Source organism: Malaclemys terrapin, chromosome 16 (assembly GCF_027887155.1).
Source record: "Malaclemys terrapin pileata isolate rMalTer1 chromosome 16, rMalTer1.hap1, whole genome shotgun sequence".
NCBI classification, from domain to species: domain Eukaryota; kingdom Metazoa; phylum Chordata; order Testudines; family Emydidae; genus Malaclemys; species Malaclemys terrapin.
The window spans coordinates 1,708,031-1,728,821 of record NC_071520.1 but is presented as its reverse complement, the minus strand read 5'-3'; the positions used below and the strand labels follow the sequence as shown (position 1 = coordinate 1,728,821).

Below are 20,791 nucleotides of genomic sequence, written 5' to 3'. Positions count from 1 at the left end.
GGGTGGGGGGAGGGACTTGCCAAACAAGCAAGAACAGAGGTCAGCTTTTTCTTACTTTTTGCCCAGCGGCTATTCTGCATTGGGATGGGGGGAGAAACAAGCATAAGAGGCCAATTCACATCCTCCATCCCCAATGACCAGCGTTCCCCTCTGTGTGCAGAGTGAAGTGCTGCCTCAGTGAAAGCTTAACCTCTCTGAGCAAAGCCTCCCGCTCAGGTTTTAAAACTGAGCTCAGGCAGCATTTGGTTCCACACATGAAGAAAGGAAAGGAGGTATAGGAGGAATGGGGAGCATGACAACTCCCTGTTCCCACGGCTGGGAGAAGCTCCCTGACCAGCAAAGGAAAGGGGAGACCCAGAAACCCCTCCTCCAGGCTGGGAGCAGAAAGAGCAGAGAGGTGTCTCCAAGCCCCTCTGTCTGGGGTGAGAGCAGAAGCATGGGCAGCGGAGACCTGTGTGCAGGATGAGCATTTTCACCCGGGCTCTGTGCTAGTGTGCAGACACGTGGCTTATAGGACACACCAACCATCCTCTTCCTGTTGGCCAAAGATGCTGTACCCACCTCCTACTGATCAGCTCATCGTCTGAGTCAGCATCATTCGCCCCCACCTGGTTGCCATCATAGGTGTCGTCGTATTCATCCTCATAGTCAACCCTATAGAACTGGGCTTCCCCCTCCTGCTCAGGGACCTCCTCTACGATCACACTGTACTGGCTGTAGCGTTCCTTCTGCTCAGCTATCAGTCGCTTGTCATTCAGTAAACTCTTTGTCGTATCCTTGTCCTTCCTGCACGTCGGTGGAGAGGACAGAAAGAAATAAAGGCAGTTTAGAGTTGCTCTTTACAGCTGAAAGAAGAACAGGAGTACTTGTGGCACCTTAGAGACTAACATATTAGAGCATAAGCTTTCGTGGACTACAGCCCACTTCTTCGGATGCATATAGAATGGAACATATATTGAGGATATATATATACACACATACAGAGAGCATAAACAGGTGGGAGTTGTCTTACCAACTCTGAGAGGCCAATTAATTAAGAGGAAAAAAAAAAACTTTTGAAGTGATAATCAAGCTAGCCCAGTACAGACAGTTTGATAATAAGTGTGAGAGTACTTACAAGGGGAGATAGAGTCAATGTTTGTAATGGCTCAGCCATTCCCAGTCCTTATTCAATCCTGAGTTGATTGTGTCTAGTTTGCATATCAATTCTAGCTCAGCAGTCTCTCTTTGGAGTCTGTTTTTTAAGTTTTTCTGTTGTAATATAGCCACCCGCAGGTCTGTCACTGAATGACCAGACAGGTTAAAGTGTTCTCCCACTGGTTTTTGAGTATTTTGATTCCTGATGTCAGATCTGTGTCCATTAATTCTTTTGCGTAGAGACTGTCCGGTTTGGCCAATGTACATGGCAGAGGGGCATTGCTGGCACATGATGGCATATATCACATTGGATTTTTTAAATAAATGGAAATTTAAGCACCATCTGGTGACTACATTTTATTCATCTTGCTCTAGCATCTTTCATCTCAAAGAAGCTCACAAACATAAGCCTCACTGCTTCCCCTCCTGAGGTAAGTAATGGAGATGCAAAAGGATCATTTGACCCACTAATGAAAACAGCCACTTCTGGTTTGGAACACAACAGCTGTTTAACAGCACCCAGCAAGATTGTGCAACAGGTCAGAACAGGAATGGAGATTGCCACCTCCGGCAGAAACTGCCGAGGAGATTTTAAGAATGGCCAAATGCAATTACTCAAGCTGGAATTTGACCAGGACCAAACTCTCCCCAAAAGTACCATGGACCGTGAATAACTACAAGTGGTCAGGGCCTGGAACTTGTCTCAGCTGAGGGGCAGCATGTCCAGGTGCACAGTGCCCTTTAACACCAGGCTGCAGCTGTACTGGTTCATGGGGGTTAAGTATCTGTATTGCAGAACTAGCGCCTAAAGACACAAATCAGGGCTCAGTGCTGCATCGTACTAGGTGCTGTACACCTCCCCCCAAGTCAAAGAGCTTCCAACCTAAGCATAGGATGAGAGAACGCAGCTGAACACAAACAAACAGATGAGGAGAGCACAAGGTAACAGTGAGATGATTATGAGTATTACACTAAGGGCACGTCTTCACTACCCACCGAATCGGCGGGTAGCAATCGATCTATTGGGGATCGACTCATCGCGTCTAGTGAAGACGCGATAAAATCGATCCCCGATGGCTCTTCCGTCGACTCCGGAAATCCACCACGGCAAGAGGCGGAAGCAGAGTCGACGGCGGCACGGCAGCGGTCGACTCGCGCTGTCCTCACAGCCAGGTAAGTCGACCTAAAATACGCCACTTCAGCTACGCTATTCACGTAGCTGAAGTTGCGTATCTTAGGTCGACCCTCCCCTGTAGTGTAGGCCTAGCCTAAGCAGGGGCTAGAAAAGCAGGATTCAGAGGGGAAAAGACAGCAGAACAAAACACCAAGCAGGGAGATCTGCCTCAGCCAGGAAATCAGAGCCCCACAATAACACCACTTTGCATTCCTGTTGCACTTTATCTATATATCTCAAATCACTTAAACACCCATCAATTAACCCTCATCCAACCCCTGTGAGGCAAGTAATATTAGACCCATATTAAGATAAGGAAATCAAGACATGGGTACAGCCAAAATTCAGATATGGCCATTGATTTAGCATGCCTCAGTTGCACAGGGATCTGATACCTCAAACCGGATTTTCAGACACACTGAGCACCCACTGGTCCTGTACAGTGATCAAGACCTTGTGATGCGGAGTTGTAAACCACATATGAGAACTTACTGCAGACTTATGGGGAAATCCTTTTCTGAGTCTACTCAGGACCTGCAGCTCCCAAAGCCTGAGGAGGAATTCACATCTGAATCCAGAATTCATTCAGAATCTGCATATTATTAGTGGAGGAACCTGTCTGATGAACAGGTATATCAAGAATTGCCACGTTCCTGTGACACACTTGCAAATATAGGGAAAACCATCCTCTGCCCTGACCATCAATTCCATTCCACGCGACTCAGCTCCGCTCCGGCCAGGGCACTGGGTCAGGGGCCGCACCACACGGCTCAGCCCCACTCCGGCCAGGGCACTGGGTCGGGGCCGCACCAGGCGGCTCAGCCCCGCTCCGGCACTCCGGCCGGGGCGCTGGGTCAGGGTCGCACCCTATGTCTCCCAGAAGCAGCGGCATGGCCCCACTCCAGCTCCGACGCGCTCCAATGGGAGCTGCAAAGGTGGTGCCTACAGATGGGGCAGCACGCAGAGCCACCTGGCTGTGCCTCCACAAAGGAGCCAGAGAAGGAATATGCCACTGCTTCTGGGAGCCACTTGAGGTAAGTGCCGCTTGGAGCCTGCACCTCTGAGCCTCTCCCCACGCCCCAACCCCCTGCCCCAGCCCTGATACCCCTCCTGCTTTCCAAACCCCTCGATCCCAGCCCGGAGCGCCCTCCTGCACCCCAAACTCCTCATCCCCAGCCCCACCCCAGAGCCTGCACCCCCTCTCGCACTCCAACCCCAATTTTGTGAGCATTCATAGCCCAACATACAATTTCTATTCCCTGATGTGGCCCTCGGGCCAAAAGTTTGCCCACCCCTGAACTTGTACAATGGGGCCCAGCCAGGTTGTGGTCTTCAGGTGCAATATCATGTTCAACAACAACAACAGAACTCTAATAAGATAAAGAGCAAGCACCACAATTATATCTCTCTGGTTTTAAGGAGGGAAGCAAAAAGAGTAGAGATCATTGAGACCCAAATCAGGCCTTCGATGAGGCTGGAGAAAACCCTATTGCCCAGAAAGCCTGGGCAAGTCTCAAGTTTTCTGCCTGCTAGACAAGGACAACAGTCTTCACCACAAAATAGGTATGGTTTTGACATCGAAACAGCTATCTTGATGTTAATTCCTAGTGAAGACAAGGCATTGTAGTTTTTACCTTGATGTACCAAGTCAAGGTCAGCCCTAAGTGGAGATATATGGGTGATTCCAATTAGCTACCAAAGGCTACCTTCACTTGGATTTTACATCAAAAGAGCTATAACTAAGGCTACATTTTAATCACGGGACCTCGGCTGGTGCTTGGGGGGAGGGGTTGGCGGGGCCGGGAGGCTCCCTACCTGGCTTCGTGCCTCTCCCCCACAAGTAGCAGCAGTTTGGGTGTGGGAGGGGGCAGGGGGTTGGGGAACCACAGCCAATGGGAGCTGCGAAGCCACTGCTCTGGGCAGAGGCAGCACACCGAGCTACCTGGCCATGCCTCCGCCTAGCAGCTGAGCAAGGTGGATGTCGCCGCTTCTGGGGAGCCCCCGAGGTAAGCGCCGCCCAGCACCCGCCTCACTTTGTCCCGTGCCCCAACCCCCTGCCCCCTCCCACACCCAAACTCAGCTGCGGGGAAGAGGTTGGGAGCACAGGGCCCCGAGACTGCCCCAGCTGCGGCCAGTGCACCTAGCACAGGAGCTGCCTAAGCTGACCCTGAGCCAGGTACACCGGCTGCTGCAGAAGTCACAGAAAGTCACAGAATCTGTGACAAACTTGCAGCCTTAGCTATAACTGATCTAAAAAACACACCTATTTTGCAGTGAAGACATAGCCAGGAGGGCAGAGCGACAGACACAGCAACATGGGGAACTAAAGGAGCACCAGAGCACAAGAGATCTGAGCTGTCTCAGAAAGGTGGAGGATGAAGGGGCTGAGATGAGCAGTAGACATGTGCTGACAGACAGATGGGAAAAGAATGGGTCTAGCTCAGTGGTCTCCAAACTTTTTACACCGAAGATCACTTTTGGAATTTAAGGACAACCCAAGATCTACCCTACCCCTTTCCCAAGGTCATGCCCCGCTCACTCCATCCCCACCTCTCTCCGTCACTCAGACTCTCCCACCCTCACCAAGCTGGGGTAGGGGTTTGGGAGGGGGTGCGGGCTCTGGGCTGGGGCCGAGGAGTTCGCAGTGTGGGAGGGGGCTCTGGCCTGAGCCTGGGGCAGGGAGTTGGGGTACAGGAGGGGGTGAAGGTTGCAAACTCTGGGAGGGAGTTTGGGTGCAGGAGGGGACTCCGGGGTGGGGCAGAGAGTTGGGGTCAGGGCTGGGGCTTCCCCTCTCTACAAGCACCGCTCCCGCAGCTCCCATTGGCCACAACTCCCGGTTCCCAGCCAATGGGAGCTGTAGGACAGTGCTTGCAGGCAGGAGCAGTGCGCGGAGGGAGACCTCTGCCCTCCCTACCCCCGGGACCGCGCTGTCCTGCTGCCACTTCCGGGAGTGGTGTGGGGCTGGGGTAGGCAGGGACCCTGCCTTAGTGGAAGCCCCACTGCACCACCAGGGTGGGGGGGTAGGGGTCTCCCTCCGGACACTGCTCCTGCCTGCAAGCACTGCCCCCGCAGCTCCCATTGGCCGGGAACGGGGAGCTGTGGCCAATGGGAGCTGCAGGGGCAGTGCTTGTACAGAGGGGAAGCGCGTGGAGCCAAGTGCCCCTCCCGCCCAGGGGACGCAGGGGTGTGTTGGCCCCTTCCAGGACCGACATGGAGCCAGGGTAGGCAGGGACCCTGCCTTAGCGGCAGCCCCACAGCACCACTGGAGATCACCATCGACTGCGAGATTCTCTAGGATAGGTTGGTGACCACTGGCCTAGCTGATATCAGCCAACAAAGGAATGGTTTGGGAGAAGGCATAGAGCATTGCTGGGTCTCACATGCATGTGATGTCTGCTGGTGCTTTGATCAGAGGAATGTGGTGAATGGGGATGGGAGAGATGGGAGATAACCTAGGGCCAGGTCCACGCTAAGAAGTTAGATCAACCCAGCTACATCGCTCAGGGGTGCAGTTCAGATGACCTAGCCCCTGGTGTAACTACCACCTCTCAGGGAGGTGAATTAATTACTGTGATAGGAAAACCCCTTCTGATGCTGTAGTGAATGTCTACACTTAAATCGCTTCAGCAGTGCTGCTGTAATGGTACAACTGCAGACATAACCTGAGTCTGGGGGTTTTCCAGCTGTACTTAAACAGTTTTAAGGTAGGTATTTTGGCCTGCAAGGCAAGCAACAATTTTGTTTGACAGCCTGTGATGCTGACAGATCAGGTGCCAACTTAGGCCAAGGTACTCCGGGGAACTACAGGCCAGTCAGCCTCACCTCAGTCCCTGGAAAAAAATCATAGAGCAGGTCCTCAAGGAATCAATTATGAAACACTTAGAAGAGAGGAAAGTGATCAGGAACAGTCAGCATGGATTCACCAAGGGCAAGTCGTGCCTGACTAACCTAATTGCCTTCTATAATGAGATAACTGGCTCTGTGGATGAGGGGAAAGCAGTGGATGTGCTATTCCTTGACTTTAGCAAAGCTTTTGATACGGTCTCCCACAGTATTCTTGCCGCCACGTTAAAGAAGTATGGGCTGGATGAATGGACTGTAAGGTGGATAGAAAGCTGGCTAGATCATCGGGCTCAACTCCATGTCTAGTTGGCAGCTGGTTTCAAGCGGAGTGCCCCAAGGGTCAGTCCTGGGGCCGGTTTTGTTTAATATCTTTATTAATGATCTGGAGGATGGTGTGGACTGCACTCTCAGAAAGTTTGCAGATGACACTAAACTAGGAGGCGTGGTAGATACACTAGAGGGTAGGGATTGGATACAGAGGGACCTAGACAAATTAGAGGATTGGGCCCAAAAAAACCTGATGAGGTTCAACAAGGACAAGTGCAGAGTCCTGCACTTAGGATGGAAGAATCCCATGCACTGCTACAGACTAGGGACGGACTGGCTAGGTAGCAGTTCTGCAGAAAAGGACCTAGGGGTCACAGTAGACGAGAAGCTGGATATGAGTCAACAGTGTGCTCTTGTTGCCAAGAAGGCTAACGGCATTTTGGGCTGTATAAGTAGGGGCATTGCCAGCAGATCGAGGAACGTTCCCCTTTATTCGACATTGGTGAGGCATCATCTGGAATACTGTGTCCAGTTTTAGGCCCCACACTACAAGAAGGATGTGGAAAAATTGGAAAGAGTCCAGCAGAGGGCAACAAAAATGATTAGGGGTCTGGAGCACATGACTTATGAGGAGAGGCTGGGGGAACTGGGATTGTTTAGTCTCCAGAAGAGAAGAATGAGGGGGGATTTGATAGCAGCCTTCAACTACCTGAAGGGGGGTTCCAAAGAGGATGGAGCTCGGCTGTTCTCAGTGGTGGCAGATGACAGAACAAGGAGCAATGGTCTCAAGTTGCAGTGGGGGAGGTCTAGGTTGGATATTAGGAAACACTATTTCACTAGGAGGGTGGTGAAGCACTGGAATGCGTTACCTAGGGAGGTGGTGGAGTCTCCTTCCTTGGAGGTTTTTAAGGCCTGGCTTGACAAAGCCCTGGCTGGGATGATTTAGTTGGGAATTGGTCCTGCTTTGAGCAGGGGGTTGGACTAGATGACCTCTTGAGGTCCCTTCCAACCCTGATATTCTATGATTCTAAGGTCCCCATGCTTCAATACTGACAAATACATAGCTGGAATCACTTATAACATCTGTATCACAGATTGTAAAGTAATATTTGAGCATTTGCACTATGAGCCTTGATAATTGTGTAAGTCACCAGACAGGAGAGATGTAGTTGTAGCCATGTAGGTCCCAGGACAGCGAGACAAGATGGGTGAGAAGTTGGTCCAATATAAGGTATTACATCACCCACCTTTTCTCAGACAGATGAGATATATTGGTTAGTGTGAAATGCTGGCCTCCAACAGAAGGTGGTCTGTCCTGCCCCACAAGGAAGGCCCACTGACACCAGGCAGATCAGAGTGGAACGTTAAAAGAGAACCAACAACTTTGTTGTTTACTCTCCACCCGTCCCGCCTCAGGAAGATGAGTCTTGCAAGTGAATTCCTCCCATCAGATGAGTTCATCACTGGAAGCAGCAGCTCAAAGTGGATGGGGGAAGGGAATAAAACCCCCTAACTTCTGCTGCTGAGACTTGAGGAGATGGCTGGGGACAGGCAAGGATTACTAGACATCAGCAAAAGAACCTCAATGCTCAGCCTGGTTAGCCCTAGAGGACATAGAGATCTTGCTTATTATAGAAGCTTCTACAACTTTTTGAAACTTAAGATTGGAACTAATTTGTGTGTACCTATGTTTACTTGCTTTAACCTTTTAAATAATTGATGTTTCCCTTTCCTAAATCTGTATATATATTATAGGATTGACTATGAGCGTTGTCTTTGGTGTGAGATCTAAGGTGTAATTGACCTGAAGTAAGCAACTGGTCCTTTGGGACTGGGAGTAGCCTAAGGCCAGGTCTACACTGCAGCCCTATAGCAGTATAACTAGGTCATTCAGGGGTGTGAAATATCCACAGTCATAGTTATACTGACTTAACGCCCCTCGCCAGCATGTAGACAGCGCTATGTCAAATGGAAGCACTTCTCCCATCAACTTAGGCCAGGTCTACACTAACCCCCTAATTCGAACTAAGGTATGCAACTTCAGCTATGTGAATAACGTAGCTGAAGTTCAAAGTACCTTAGTTCGAACTTACCTCGGTCCACACGCGGCAGGCAGGCTCCCCCGTCGACTCCGCAGTACTCCTCTCGTCTAGCTGGAGTACCGCAGTCGACGGCGAGCACTTCCGGGTTCGACTTATCACGTCCAGACAAGACGCGATAAGTCGAACCCAGAAGTTCGATCGCTCGCCGCCGAACTACCGGGTAAGTGTAGACCTAACCATAGCTACCGCTTCTCGGGAGGTGGATTACCTATGCCTCTTCACTTGAGCATCTTCACTTGAGTGCTGCAGCGACACAGCTGCATCGGTGCAGCTGTGCTGATGCAGCGTTTTAAGTGTGGACCTGCCCTAAATATTGCTGTTTGGTGCAAGGGACCATCTATCACAAAGGTAGGCAGGAGCAATCAGAGTGGCAAGACCAATCAGAGTATTCAAGGGAACTGCCTGTGATTTCATGTTCAGGCTGTTATAGAGCCTGAGGAGTTTACATTTGATAATTGGTTGGTGAAATCTAAGTATAGAACTCAATTTGGAGTTTGTGCCCTGGTTCTTAACAGTCTGCCCTGAGGTTGGTCCTCACTCTCTTGAGTATAAAGAGCAGATTATTATATGCAGGACAGCTTGACACAGCCAAACCAGAGTAGGATTTGTAGTAAAAAAAAAAGCTATAATTTGATTACTTCCTGCTGCAAATCACAGTCTGATTGGACTTTCCTCCAATAAAAGAGATTAGCACACCCACTTTTCCTCCAATACTTTGTTACAGTCTTGGAGCTGCAAACTTAGCTGATGCTGCCACAGCCAGACAGTTTAATTTACAAATCAGTCTTTCATTTCCCAGCTATTTATATATCTAAAGACAGGTCCACACACAGGCTTGGCTGATTTAAAAGAAATGTTTGAATAATGCCTGGAACACATCAAACCACTCTGTTGGGCTTTTGAGGGAAAACCTGAATCAGCAGAGGGTAATACCAAAAGCACTGGGTTAAACAAACAAAGTACATGGTACAGCATGGCATGCTAAGAGATGTGAGAAACAGAGGCAATGCACTTTCACAGAGACAGGAACTACAGTGGAGGAACTAGATTACTGAGATTGTGTTATCTGAGCTAGATTTCAAAACAGATGGACATTATTGATATTTGTACTTGAATCTGAAACAAATTTCACCTAGCCTCATTTCTGACTCACAAATCTCAGACTGGTGGCAGTAGTGGCCTTGCAATTTATGGAGAAAAGAAAATAAACATAAAAGACCAAATCAGAGTCAGATGTTAGAAGTGAGTCTGGCGCAGTAGTGTCAAACAGCACAAGCTGAATAGAGAGAAAGGCCACAACACTATTTCATTTTAATTTCCTAGCGAGAATGAGATCACAGCCCAAAAATTGGGACAATGATGTTTTCTTGTTAAAACCAACCAAATCTCTAGCCCTAGCTGCTTGTGGACAAGTGATCAGGAAAATAACTCTACCAGTTGGCCTCAGACATACAAATATACTCTGAGGACTGCAATGGGATTTTCTTAATGGAATTTATTGCTCTAAGTCCATGAACATTTATACCACCCTGTCCAAAAGAACTGATTGAAGCTGTGATACGCACCTCCTGCCTTTTTGTACCCGGGACATGTCCACTGAGTCCCTGCTGAATATATCAAACTCATCATCCTGGAAGATGTTGTATCGAGAAGTCACCAGAGGGGTTGGTTCTGTCTTCACCTGCCTGTTAGAAAGGAGACAGAACAGAAGCCACTGAGATAAAGCTAAGAAGGGCCATATTCTCTCAGTCAATGCCATGATCTCCATGACTCCGTCAATCCCTTAACCGTACACAGCAGCACAAAGTACAAAACTGAACAGCATCAGATTGCAATAGCTCCAGTCATTTTCTGTTTCACAGCCCCAGTTAACATCCAATACTGTGCTGGTCTAGAATAGAGGTCTCAAACCATGTGGCTGATCTTCAAGGGGAGGCTCAAACCCATTTAGGAGAAAGCAAGGGGAGAAAATCCTTCTTTTAAGAATGGACAAAACTAGAGTATTCAATACTGAAGCACGATTATGCTCAGCAGTGATTTGGTAAAATCAACTCTGTATGTATGTATTGGACTACTCTCTGGAGGAAATCCCAATAATCTGTTACGGATGGTTTCAGAAGGTAGCTCTCCCTATGGTTCCTTACTCATTCTGTCTCAAATATTTCCAGATTAAATTTTTTCAATTTACGAGTCAAAAGAGGATAATCTTTAAATTTATTATTTCTGGTGCTGGATCTGAAAAAAGTCAGCTGTGCTCTGTTCTAAGATCACCAGGAATCACAATTCTGCCTTTGCCACATTAGCTGACAGTTTTGTTGATGATGCATGAAGCAAAACAGAATCCACCCAGCCTCCCGTAACTGTGTTAGCTCTGCAGTGCTAACAGAAATAAAAAGTAGTTTGTGCCAGCAAAGTCAGCAGATCTGATTAAAAGAGAATAAAAAGCAGATTGTTATGTACAAAACCACCATTTTATATAGTTTCTGTTCTGATAAGATTGCTTTTTTCTTTTTTTTTTTTTTAAAGTGCATCACTACTGAACAACATACCAGACACAGTCAGCTAATGCCTTTCTGGAGTATGACTGGGCATAGCATACCATTCACATCCTGAATCACAGTTGGAAACTGCTGCTGTAGTGCATGCACATTCTACAGCTCCAAAGGCAGCTAAAACCAAGCAGGTTCCATTGCTGATTATGATTCCTAAGCCCCCAATGCAACATACAGAAAGCAGCAGAGGTCAGGCAGCTCTGTGAACTCTGATAAAAGTGGATTTGAATTGTAATTTCTCATTTCTCCTTGGTTAAAATTCTTTCTGCACAGAGTACAATTCTAGTACCTTACAATTTAACTACTCTGCCCTGCAGGGTGAATTCCACTTGAATTAGTTTCTTTGAAGATACTCCCTTCATGCAGGACTGGTGGGATTTTAATCATGAAGGACCATACCATAGCCATCTGCAGCAAATTATTAACTTTTGCAGGTAATGGATTTGGGGCTTGCTGTATAAGAGTGGTGGCACTATTGCCCAGTACAGGGCTAAGCTGTTGTCCTCCATGACGTGATTTTGACAGGTCTCATTTTAGTGTCCAATGGACAATCATTTGTGTCACTTCATAACACATGACCCAGCCTCTGTTGTACAACAACTCAGGATGGAAAAATCTCTGGCCTCTGCAGGGAAACAGGGGAAGAGACAGGACTGAGGCTTAGTGGCAGACAGAACTGGGCAGCTCCCACTGCAGCTACCCGCCGAGGGAAACACAAGCTCATTCAGTTTCCCAGGCACAGAGTGATTAGTAACCATCATGCAGAACAGTCCCTTTAACAATCCACAACTGGAAATAAAACAACATCAAACATACTAAAACCTCATCCCCACCTTGGCATTGTTCGCTCCAGTTTGTCCAGGGATGGCACCAGCCTATCCTCCAGGATGTTGTTTATCACCTGCTCTACACTGTAGCTGTGCTCCTCCAGGCAGGCCAAGATGAAGCCCTCCCCTAGGTCAGGCAGCAGATCTTTCACTTGAGAGATCAAAGAATCCAACTCCACCCCCGAGACCTTGGCAGCGGGTGCTGCAGCTGCTCCAGCACACTATACATACCAAACACAAGGGGTGAAATTACTGAAAAGGGATCACAATACAGAGAGGGCATGTGTGCATGGAAACCGGGGCAAAGAACAGTTAGGGATATGAGAATAGAACCCAAATGGGGCACTAGGCAGAATCCATCAAGTACAGAATTAGGTATGCAGCTCTTTGAATCTGAGAGAGCTGGGATATTTTACAGCATCTTTTCCTCAAATAATACTTAACAGGTATATCATAGAATCATAGAATATTAGGGTTGGAAGGGACCTCAGGAGGTCATCTAGTCCAACCCCCTGCTCAAAGCAGGACCAATCCCCAACTAAATCATCCCAGCCAGGGCTTTCTCAAGCCTGACCTTAAAAACCTCTAAGGACGGAGATTCCACCACCTCCCTAGGGAACCCATTCCAGTACTTCACCACCCGCCTAGTGAAATAGTGTTTCCTAATATCCAACCTAGACCTCCCCCACTGCAACTTGAGATCTGTGGATGAGGGGAAAGCAGTGGACGTGTTATTCCTTGACTTTAGCAAAGCTTTTGATACGGTCTTAAGTGCAGGACTCTGCACTTGTCCTTGTTGAACCTCGTCAGATTTCTTTTGGCCCAATCCTCCAATTTGTATAGGTCACTCTGGACCCTATCCCTACCCTACAGCATATCTACCTCTCCCCCAGCTTAGTGTCGTCTGCGAACTTGCTGAGGGTGCAATTCATCCCAACATCCAGATCATTAATAAAGATGTTGAACAAAACCTGCCCCAGGACTGACCCCTCGGGCACTCCGCTTGATACCGGCTGCCAACTAGACATCAGTCACTACCCGTTGAGCCTGATGATCTAGCCAGCTTTCTATCTACCTTATAGTCCATTCATCCAGCCCATACTTTTTTAACTTGCTGGCAAGAATACTGTGGGAGACCGTATCAAAAGCTTTGCTAAAGTCAAGATATATCACATCCACCACTTTCCCCATATCCACAGAGCCAGTTATCTCATCATAGAAGGCAATCAGGTTGGTCAGGCATGACTTGCCCTTGGTGAATCTATGTTGACTATTCCTGATCACCTTCCTCTCCTCAAAATGCTTTACAAACAAGTCAAGTGCAATCAGTTAAGTGGAGATGATGGGAGAGAACCGTTACCCTCCCTGTCCATGCAGCTCCATACTCACATCATACTCCAAGTTGTATGCATCATCAAGCCCTTCTGAGTCCTTAGCAGCATTTTCCACCATTGCTGACGCTCCATCAGATACCATTGGTGGAGGTTGGCTTTTAACGACTGGTGTTTTTCTCCTCTCCACAGCTTCCCAGGCACTTTCCACTGCTTGGAGGATATATGCTGTCCGGGTGTCATCCCTACAAGACTGCATTAAGGGCATTTCTCTGTGCTCTAGTCCAGATTTGCCTGTTCAGACATCACATGTGAGTAGTTACGTGCTCTTTGAGGAGTCCAAATCTGTGCCTACACTAGGCTTTTTTCGAACAGCTTCCCCACCATTGCTGCCACTGGTGCAGCTAATCAGAAGTAGCAAGTGTGAGAGTGCCAGTATAGACTGTCAACCGCCACCAGCTTTTTAAAACACAGTGCAGTGTCCACCTGCTGAGAGAAAAGGATACAAGGCAGAGGATGCCTGCTGAAGCAGACTCACATCGTCTGCGACAGGAAACAGCTCATCATAGTCACAAAGAAACCTGAAAACACAAAAGCAAGTATATCAGTCAAACTGAGGAGTGAATGAACTGCAAAGCTCCCTGCTGCAATCCTTAATGCGCTGCTGTAACCTCATCAGCATGCAGTCATGAACCCCACGACCTTGCAGACACCCAGAAACAAACTCCAATGTCTATCGCCAGGCCTAGTTTTGTATTCCATCATAATCCAGTCAACCTGCCCACACCGCAACAGCCAATTATAACCCTCAACATGATGCTGTGACCCTCCAATGACCCAATGTCCAGCTAGAGAGGAGCAGGATTTTGTGATTAAAACACCTGACCGGGGGGAGTTAGTAAATCTGGGTTTGATTCCCAGCTCTGCCACTGACTCGCTGTGTCTCCTTGGACAAGTCACTTAATCTTGTAGTTCGGATTCCCCATCTGTAGACTGGGGACAAATAATTGTCTAACCTGACAAGGTAGCTGTGATGGTTAATTCATTAACATACATACTGCACTTTGAGAGCCTACAGCAAGAGGTGCTAAAGAAGTGCAAAGCATTATAACAGTCTCTGGCACCACACAGCATCCTCTGCAGCACTACAATAATGCTTGTTATAATTCTCTCTCACAGAACATTTCCTAACTAGACTGAAAGATTTCTAATTCCCACATGCATCAAAGTCCCTCATATACCAATGTCTTCCGCACTTTTAGTGCTGGGAACAGATATGGGAGGACAGTTATTCCTCCTTTGGCTCCCATTCTGTTGGATTTACCTCCTCTCCTGAAGCACTGAGGTGAAGATCTGCAGAAACTCTTCAATAAAGGGCTGAATAGTCTCATAGCTGTAAGAGACAATGCCATGGAACAGTGAGAAATTGAATTCAGAGCTGTACTTTTGAGAACATCACATTCCTCCTTCTGAACCTCCGTGACCTGCCTTGCTAGCCATGTCTGCCACATGTGATGACCACACGTACATCACAGCAAATCCATGTGTTCAACAGATTTCATTCCAGTGGGATTTTTTGAGACTTTTAGTTTTAAAAAGCAGCAAATCATGAAACTGACCCAGCCTTCTCATGAGGCTTCAGTGAACATTTCAGCAAGCTGAACTTGGTCTTAAGGAAATAAGACTTTTGATAGGATTGAAACCATACTGGAAGGCAAGTGAGATTGCAGTGCGTGGCCCAAAAAGAAGTCAAAACAGAGTGGGGAGAGGAGGGGCAGGTACTTATATTCCTAATTACATTGAGATTCCTGCAAGACTGGGTTCCTTACATATGAGGTTATAGCACAGAACCTCCCAGAGAATGTGTGATCTCTCTTTTGCTCACCTGTGTGAGGGCATATGCCAAACAAAGACCACTTTATTATATAGTCTCAACCTCCCCTTGGTTCCAGTGCATTGAGCATCACCACAGAAGCCAAACTGATGTGATGGCTGAGAGCCACCCCTTCACAGAATGCTCCTGCCAGTGTATTGATGCCATACAGATACTCCTCTAGAAGCAGGATGTGTCACCTCCACAACAGCCCCAGCTCCTGACAGCCCAGACTACCCAGCTCTGTCATTTGCTGCTGATGCTGCCATCTACCTAAGACAGCGGTTCTCAAACTGTGGGTCAGGACCCCAAAGTGGGTCGCGACCCCGTTTTAATGGAGTCGCCAGGGCTGGCTTAGACTTGCTGGGGCCCAGCCAAAGCCCAAGGACTTTAGCCCTGGACAGCGAGACTCAGGTTGGGCTTTAGTTTGGTCCCCGCACCTGAGGCAGCAACACTCAGGCGGGCTCAGGCTTCGGTGCCCCCTCCTGGGGTCGTGTAGTAATTTTTATTGTCAGAAGGGGGTCATGGTGCAATTAAGTTTGAGAACCCCTGAATTCTAAGGTATTAATATGGCCCACAACCATTACCACAGTACTGTATCTGAGCACTCACAATCTTCAATGCACTTATCTTCTGAGAAAAGGCAGGACTTTTATCCCTGTTCTACAGATGGGAACTGAGGCACAGAGAGGCTAAGTGATTTGCCCACGGTCACACAGGGAACTGAACCCAGCTCCACCTCAACCACCAGAGCATCATCTCCTTGAACAGATTGTACTGATGATAATTTGGGGTCAGTATTCAAGTATCAGAGGAGCTGCAGTGACATCAACAGCTCAGTGCAGGCTGTCTACAAACATTCATTCCAACAGTGTTGTCATAACTATAAAGGGAAGGGTAACAACCCTCCTGTATACAGTACTATGGAATCCCTCCTGGCCAGAGGCACCAAAATCCTTTTGCCTGTAAAGGGTTAAGAAGCTCAGGTAACCTGGCTGACACCTGACCCAAAGGAACAATAAGGGGACAAAATACTTTCAAATTTGGGGGGCGGGGGTGAGGCTTTTGTTTGTGCTCTTTGTTTTGGGGGGTGTTCGCTCTTGGGACTAAGCGGGACCGGACATCAATCCATGCTCTCCAAATCTTTCTGAACAAGTCTCTCATATTTCAAACTTGTAAGTAATAGCCAGGCAAGGCGTATTAGTTTATCCTGTTTTCTCAACTTGTGAATGTTCCCTTTGCTAGAGGGAGGTTTATCCCTCTTTTGCTGTAACTTTGAAACTAAGGCTAGAGGGGGTTCCTCTGGGCTCTTTGAATCTGATTACCCTGTAAAGTTATTTTCCATCCTGATTTTACAGAGATGATTTTTACCTTTTCTTTTTAATAAAATCCTTCTTTTAAGAACCTGACTGATTTTTCCAGGGGTTTGGGTCTTTGATCACTTTGTAACCAATTGGTTAGGATATTATACTCAAGCCTCCCCAGGAAAGGGGGTGTAAGGGCTTGGGGGGATATTTTGGGGGAAGAGGAACTCCAAGTGGTCCTTTCCCTGTTTCTTGTTAAATCAGTTGGTGGTGGCAGCGTACCAGGTTTTAACCTAAGCTGGTAGAAATAAGCTTAGGGGACTTTCATGCGGGTCCCCACATCTGTACCCTAGAGTGCAAAGTGGGGAAGGAACCCTGACAAGTGTAAAGGCAGCATGGTCCAATGGAAAGGGCACTGGCCTAGAAGTCCCAGGGTCTGGATCCTTCTCGTGACTCAACACATGTGGCCCTGAGTAAGTCACTTCACCTCTCTGTACCTCAATTTCCCCCTCTGTTAAATGGGGATACTCACCCCCCTTTGTACAGCACTTGGAGATCTAGGGATGAGGACCGTTACACACTAGCTTTTCACTGGGGTGAAAATGGAAAGGGCAAACGCATCCATAGCTAGATTTAAAAACATTCTTCAATGACCTACAACACAATGTGGATTTCTATGTATTTTAGGTGTTGCTAAAGTGCTTAGCCTCATGATATCTAAGCACTAGCCTAGAAGTCACAACATATCCCGTATCCAATATGAACATGTTCACTAGGACATGGCCTTATCCCGTCTGGAGGGGTCAAAACAAAGCTCAGTTTGTAAATGCTTTAGATCAGGGACAGTTTCATCCTAGATCTTTGTACAGCACCCAGCACAACAGGGCTCTGATCCCAATGGGGTCTTTGGGCACTACCCCAATATAAATCATAAATCATAATTCATCAGTAAGGCTGGAAATCTCAGGACTCTTCTCTTCAACAGAGCAATTAAGCAACTGAGTTACTCCTAAAGATAGCACCCTACCAGTAGACACTGCAGTCTCAGCCACATAGATAAAGTGCCTGTACCTGCTTTCTAAGATGGGCTGGAGGCAGATCTGGTTAATGAGAATATGAAAGATTTCCACCACCTTCTTCCTGGAATGAGAAAGCCTCCTCCACAAGTCAGCCAGTAAGCTTCAGAGAGAGAGAGAGAAAGAGCGCATGGAGTTAGTCTCAACACAAGAAAAAAAAAACATCTCTGTGGCTTGGGCCCTGCTCACTTTAGAGGAGAACCTGTGTTAGCTGAGCCATTTTGAATGCTTAGGGCTTGTCTACATGAACAATTAGACCACGGTGAGCTGGGGTGTGACTCTATCCCGCACTAGCCTGCAACACTCTAACTGACCTTGTGCACCCTGCTGACATGTGTTAACAGTCTATTAGAGCACTTTGAGCTAGTCCTCTTTGAAACAGGACTAGATCAAATCGCTCTAATAAACTGTTAAACATATCAGCAGGGTGCACACAGACAGACTCCCAACAGGCTAATATGGGGTAGATTCACACCCCAATTTGCGAGGCTCTAAGGGGTTCTCAAACTGGGGGTCATGATCCCTCAGACGGTTGCAAGGTTATTACATGGGGGTTGCGAGCTGTCTGCCTCCACCCCCAAACCCTGCTTCGCCCCCAGCATTTATTATAATGTTAATATAAAAAATGTGTTTTTAATTTATAGGGGGGGGTCATACTCAGAGGCTTGCTGTGTGAAAGGGGTCACCAGTACAAAAGTTTGAGAACCTGGTCTAACTGTTCATGTAAACAAGCCCCCAGTTTGTCTCTGCTGCAAGGAGCAGACAGAACCATTACACAATCTGTTTGAATACATATTCTAAACAAAGTTGCTCTATAAATATTTTTTAAATACTAGGAGTACTTGTGGCACCTTAGAGACTAACAAATTTATTAGAGCATAAGCTTTCGCGGGTTACAGCCCACTTCTTCGGATGCATAGAATGGAACATATATTGAGGAGATATATATACACACATACAGAGAGCATGAACAGGTGGGAGTTGTCTTACCAGCTCTGAGAGGCCAATTAATTAAGAGAAAAAAAACTTTTGAAGTGATAATCAAGATAGCCCAGTACAGACAGTTTGATAAGAAGTGTGAGAATATTTACAAAGGGAGATAGATTCAATGTTTGTAATGGCTCAGCCATTCCCAGTCCTTATTCAAGCCTAAATCGATTGTATCTAGTTTGCACATCAATTCCAATTTGTTAGTTTCTAAGGTGCCACAAGTACTCCTGTTTTTTTGCGGATACAGACTAACATGGCTACTACTCTGAAACCTTTTTAAACACTGTTCTCTTGGTTCTCACTAGCTAAGCAAATGGTATTTAAACCATCTTAGCAAGAACTCTTGCTTTCAAACACACTGGGGCAAATCTATGAATGGAAGCATACCGGCTCTTTTACATGCTTGCACTTTATTACAGGTTTAGGATGCAACTACCTTGGGATAGTACACTATGCAGTGCCTCTCCCTAGAAAGTAGAAAAGGATTTACCGTACATACTCGTTCATAAGCCAAATATTTTTGGTAAAAATGTGACGCATCAAAGCGCGGGGGTCAGCTTATAAATGGGTCTACACAAAAATTTGATGATTTTAAACTCTATGGAAACTTTGAATTGAATATCTAATACATTGTCGGTTTGTTTATCTGGAGCGTCTGCAGGCATGGAGCCTCTCAGCTCCCAGTGTCTGCGGTTTGCCATTCCCAGCCAATGGGAGCTGCGGAAAGTGGCGCGCCACTTCCCGCAGCTCCCATTGGCTGGGAACGGCAAACTGCGGACACTGGGAGCTGAGGGGCTCCGTGCCTGCAGACGCTCCAGATAAACAAAACGTCCAGGCCCGCTAGCAGCTTACCCTAATGGGCCAGGAGCCAAAGTTTGCCAACCCCTGAAATATAGGGTCGGCTTATGAAAGGGTCATACCGTTTTTGCTATATTTACCTGGCCATCTTGGGGGGTCGGCTTATAAACGAACGGGCTAATGAAAAAGTATATACCGTAATTAAAAATCCCACCAGGTGGGAAAGAGGCTTTTTTGAAGTCAGAAAAGCTTCTTCTTCAGGACTCTTGAGAAGAAGTCAAGGAAGGCAGAGAGAGACTAAGGGCATGGATGTGGAAGGGGAAAGAATGTTTTAATTTACTGTGGGGGTGGTTCTCTCTGAAAAGAATAGGCAAACCTTCTCTGACACTTTTTACCTCTTATCCTCACATGTCCTCCTCTTAATTGCAGATTCCAGCTCAGGAATTGCAAGTTCATAAAATGAAGCCAGTCTGCAAAAACATGTAATAAAACAAGAACTGTCAATAGATGTTTTTAAAATGCTTCATTAAAAGACAAATCAAATGGGAACCTTGATATTGATATCGCCAGTCTCTAATTACTAGCAGTTCCAGCTCTGACCCTTGTTTCATTATAGCTTATTCCCAGAAACAGCAGCTCCCTAAGGATCTGTTCAGCACTTACACTACAGCTGCAGCCAAATGAGATGGTTTCAAAGCATCCTGCTGCTGACTAGGCAAACGATCTGCACTACTCTAGAGCATCCTGCACACACATCTGCAGCCCATGAAGAGTTGACAGACTGATGCACCCAAACTGAACTCCTTTCTTACTGCTGTGAGATCTCCTCTTACACAGACTTAGACTGATGACAGACATGCTTGGTCCCATTTGCAGGGAGAGAGAACACATGCTCCTTTTGGTCTCGGGAAAGGAGGGAGGGAACAAAGGAGCCACTTTGGCCTAGTACCAGGTTCTGAGAGCCAGACAGCCCATACATACCATTTTTACCTAGAGACAAAGCATCATGGGATGCAGGTATACTTGCCCACACCAAGAAACAACTGGGTTTGCTTCATGATTTGCTAGGGGTTTACAACTGATGGTTTATAGTTCTTTGTGCTAAGACTGCAAAATGGCATGCAGAGGATACACACACACTGCTCATAATTGGTCTCATATCAAGATGTCAACATGCCTCAAGGACACCAATTTAACAACATAGCAGAAACCAGTTCATACTTCTAGGTCAGGAGACAGATGATTAGCAAGAGTGACAAGAGGCTGATTTAGAAACCTTATAGATTCTCAGAAAGGGACACATGCAAATCAGTATTCATCTGCCATACCCCAAAGGAGCGGTGATTAGTCCAGATTGACAGTGCATTGTCCAGATTGAAAATGCAGCTGTCCCCTTAAAAGAGGGCAGGGCCATTTTAGTGTATTTCAGACAACAACAACAGAACTAAAGCAATTACTTTTTCCCTTTGGGTTACCAAACACCATAGTGCAGCTGTTTGGCCAGTCTAAACATTCAC

At 47.1% G+C, this 20,791-nt stretch overlaps 1 protein-coding gene across 4 annotated transcripts in view; it reads right to left on the bottom strand.

Moving 5' to 3' along the window:
* ASCC2 (activating signal cointegrator 1 complex subunit 2) overlaps positions 1-20,791 on the bottom strand; it is a 40,102-nt gene that overhangs the window by 4,985 nt on the left and 14,326 nt on the right. For all 4 annotated transcript variants that reach the window (XM_054006255.1, XM_054006257.1, XM_054006258.1 and 1 more), the window contains exons 9-16: positions 19,670-19,744; positions 17,482-17,589; positions 14,558-14,626; positions 13,740-13,814; positions 13,292-13,478; positions 11,909-12,123; positions 10,089-10,208; positions 562-786 (exon numbers count right to left, since the gene is read on the bottom strand). In XM_054006255.1, the coding sequence (XP_053862230.1) occupies positions 562-786; positions 10,089-10,208; positions 11,909-12,123; positions 13,292-13,478; positions 13,740-13,814; positions 14,558-14,626; positions 17,482-17,589; positions 19,670-19,744 (1,074 nt within the window). The remainder of the gene's footprint in view (positions 1-561; positions 787-10,088; positions 10,209-11,908; positions 12,124-13,291; positions 13,479-13,739; positions 13,815-14,557; positions 14,627-17,481; positions 17,590-19,669; positions 19,745-20,791) is intronic.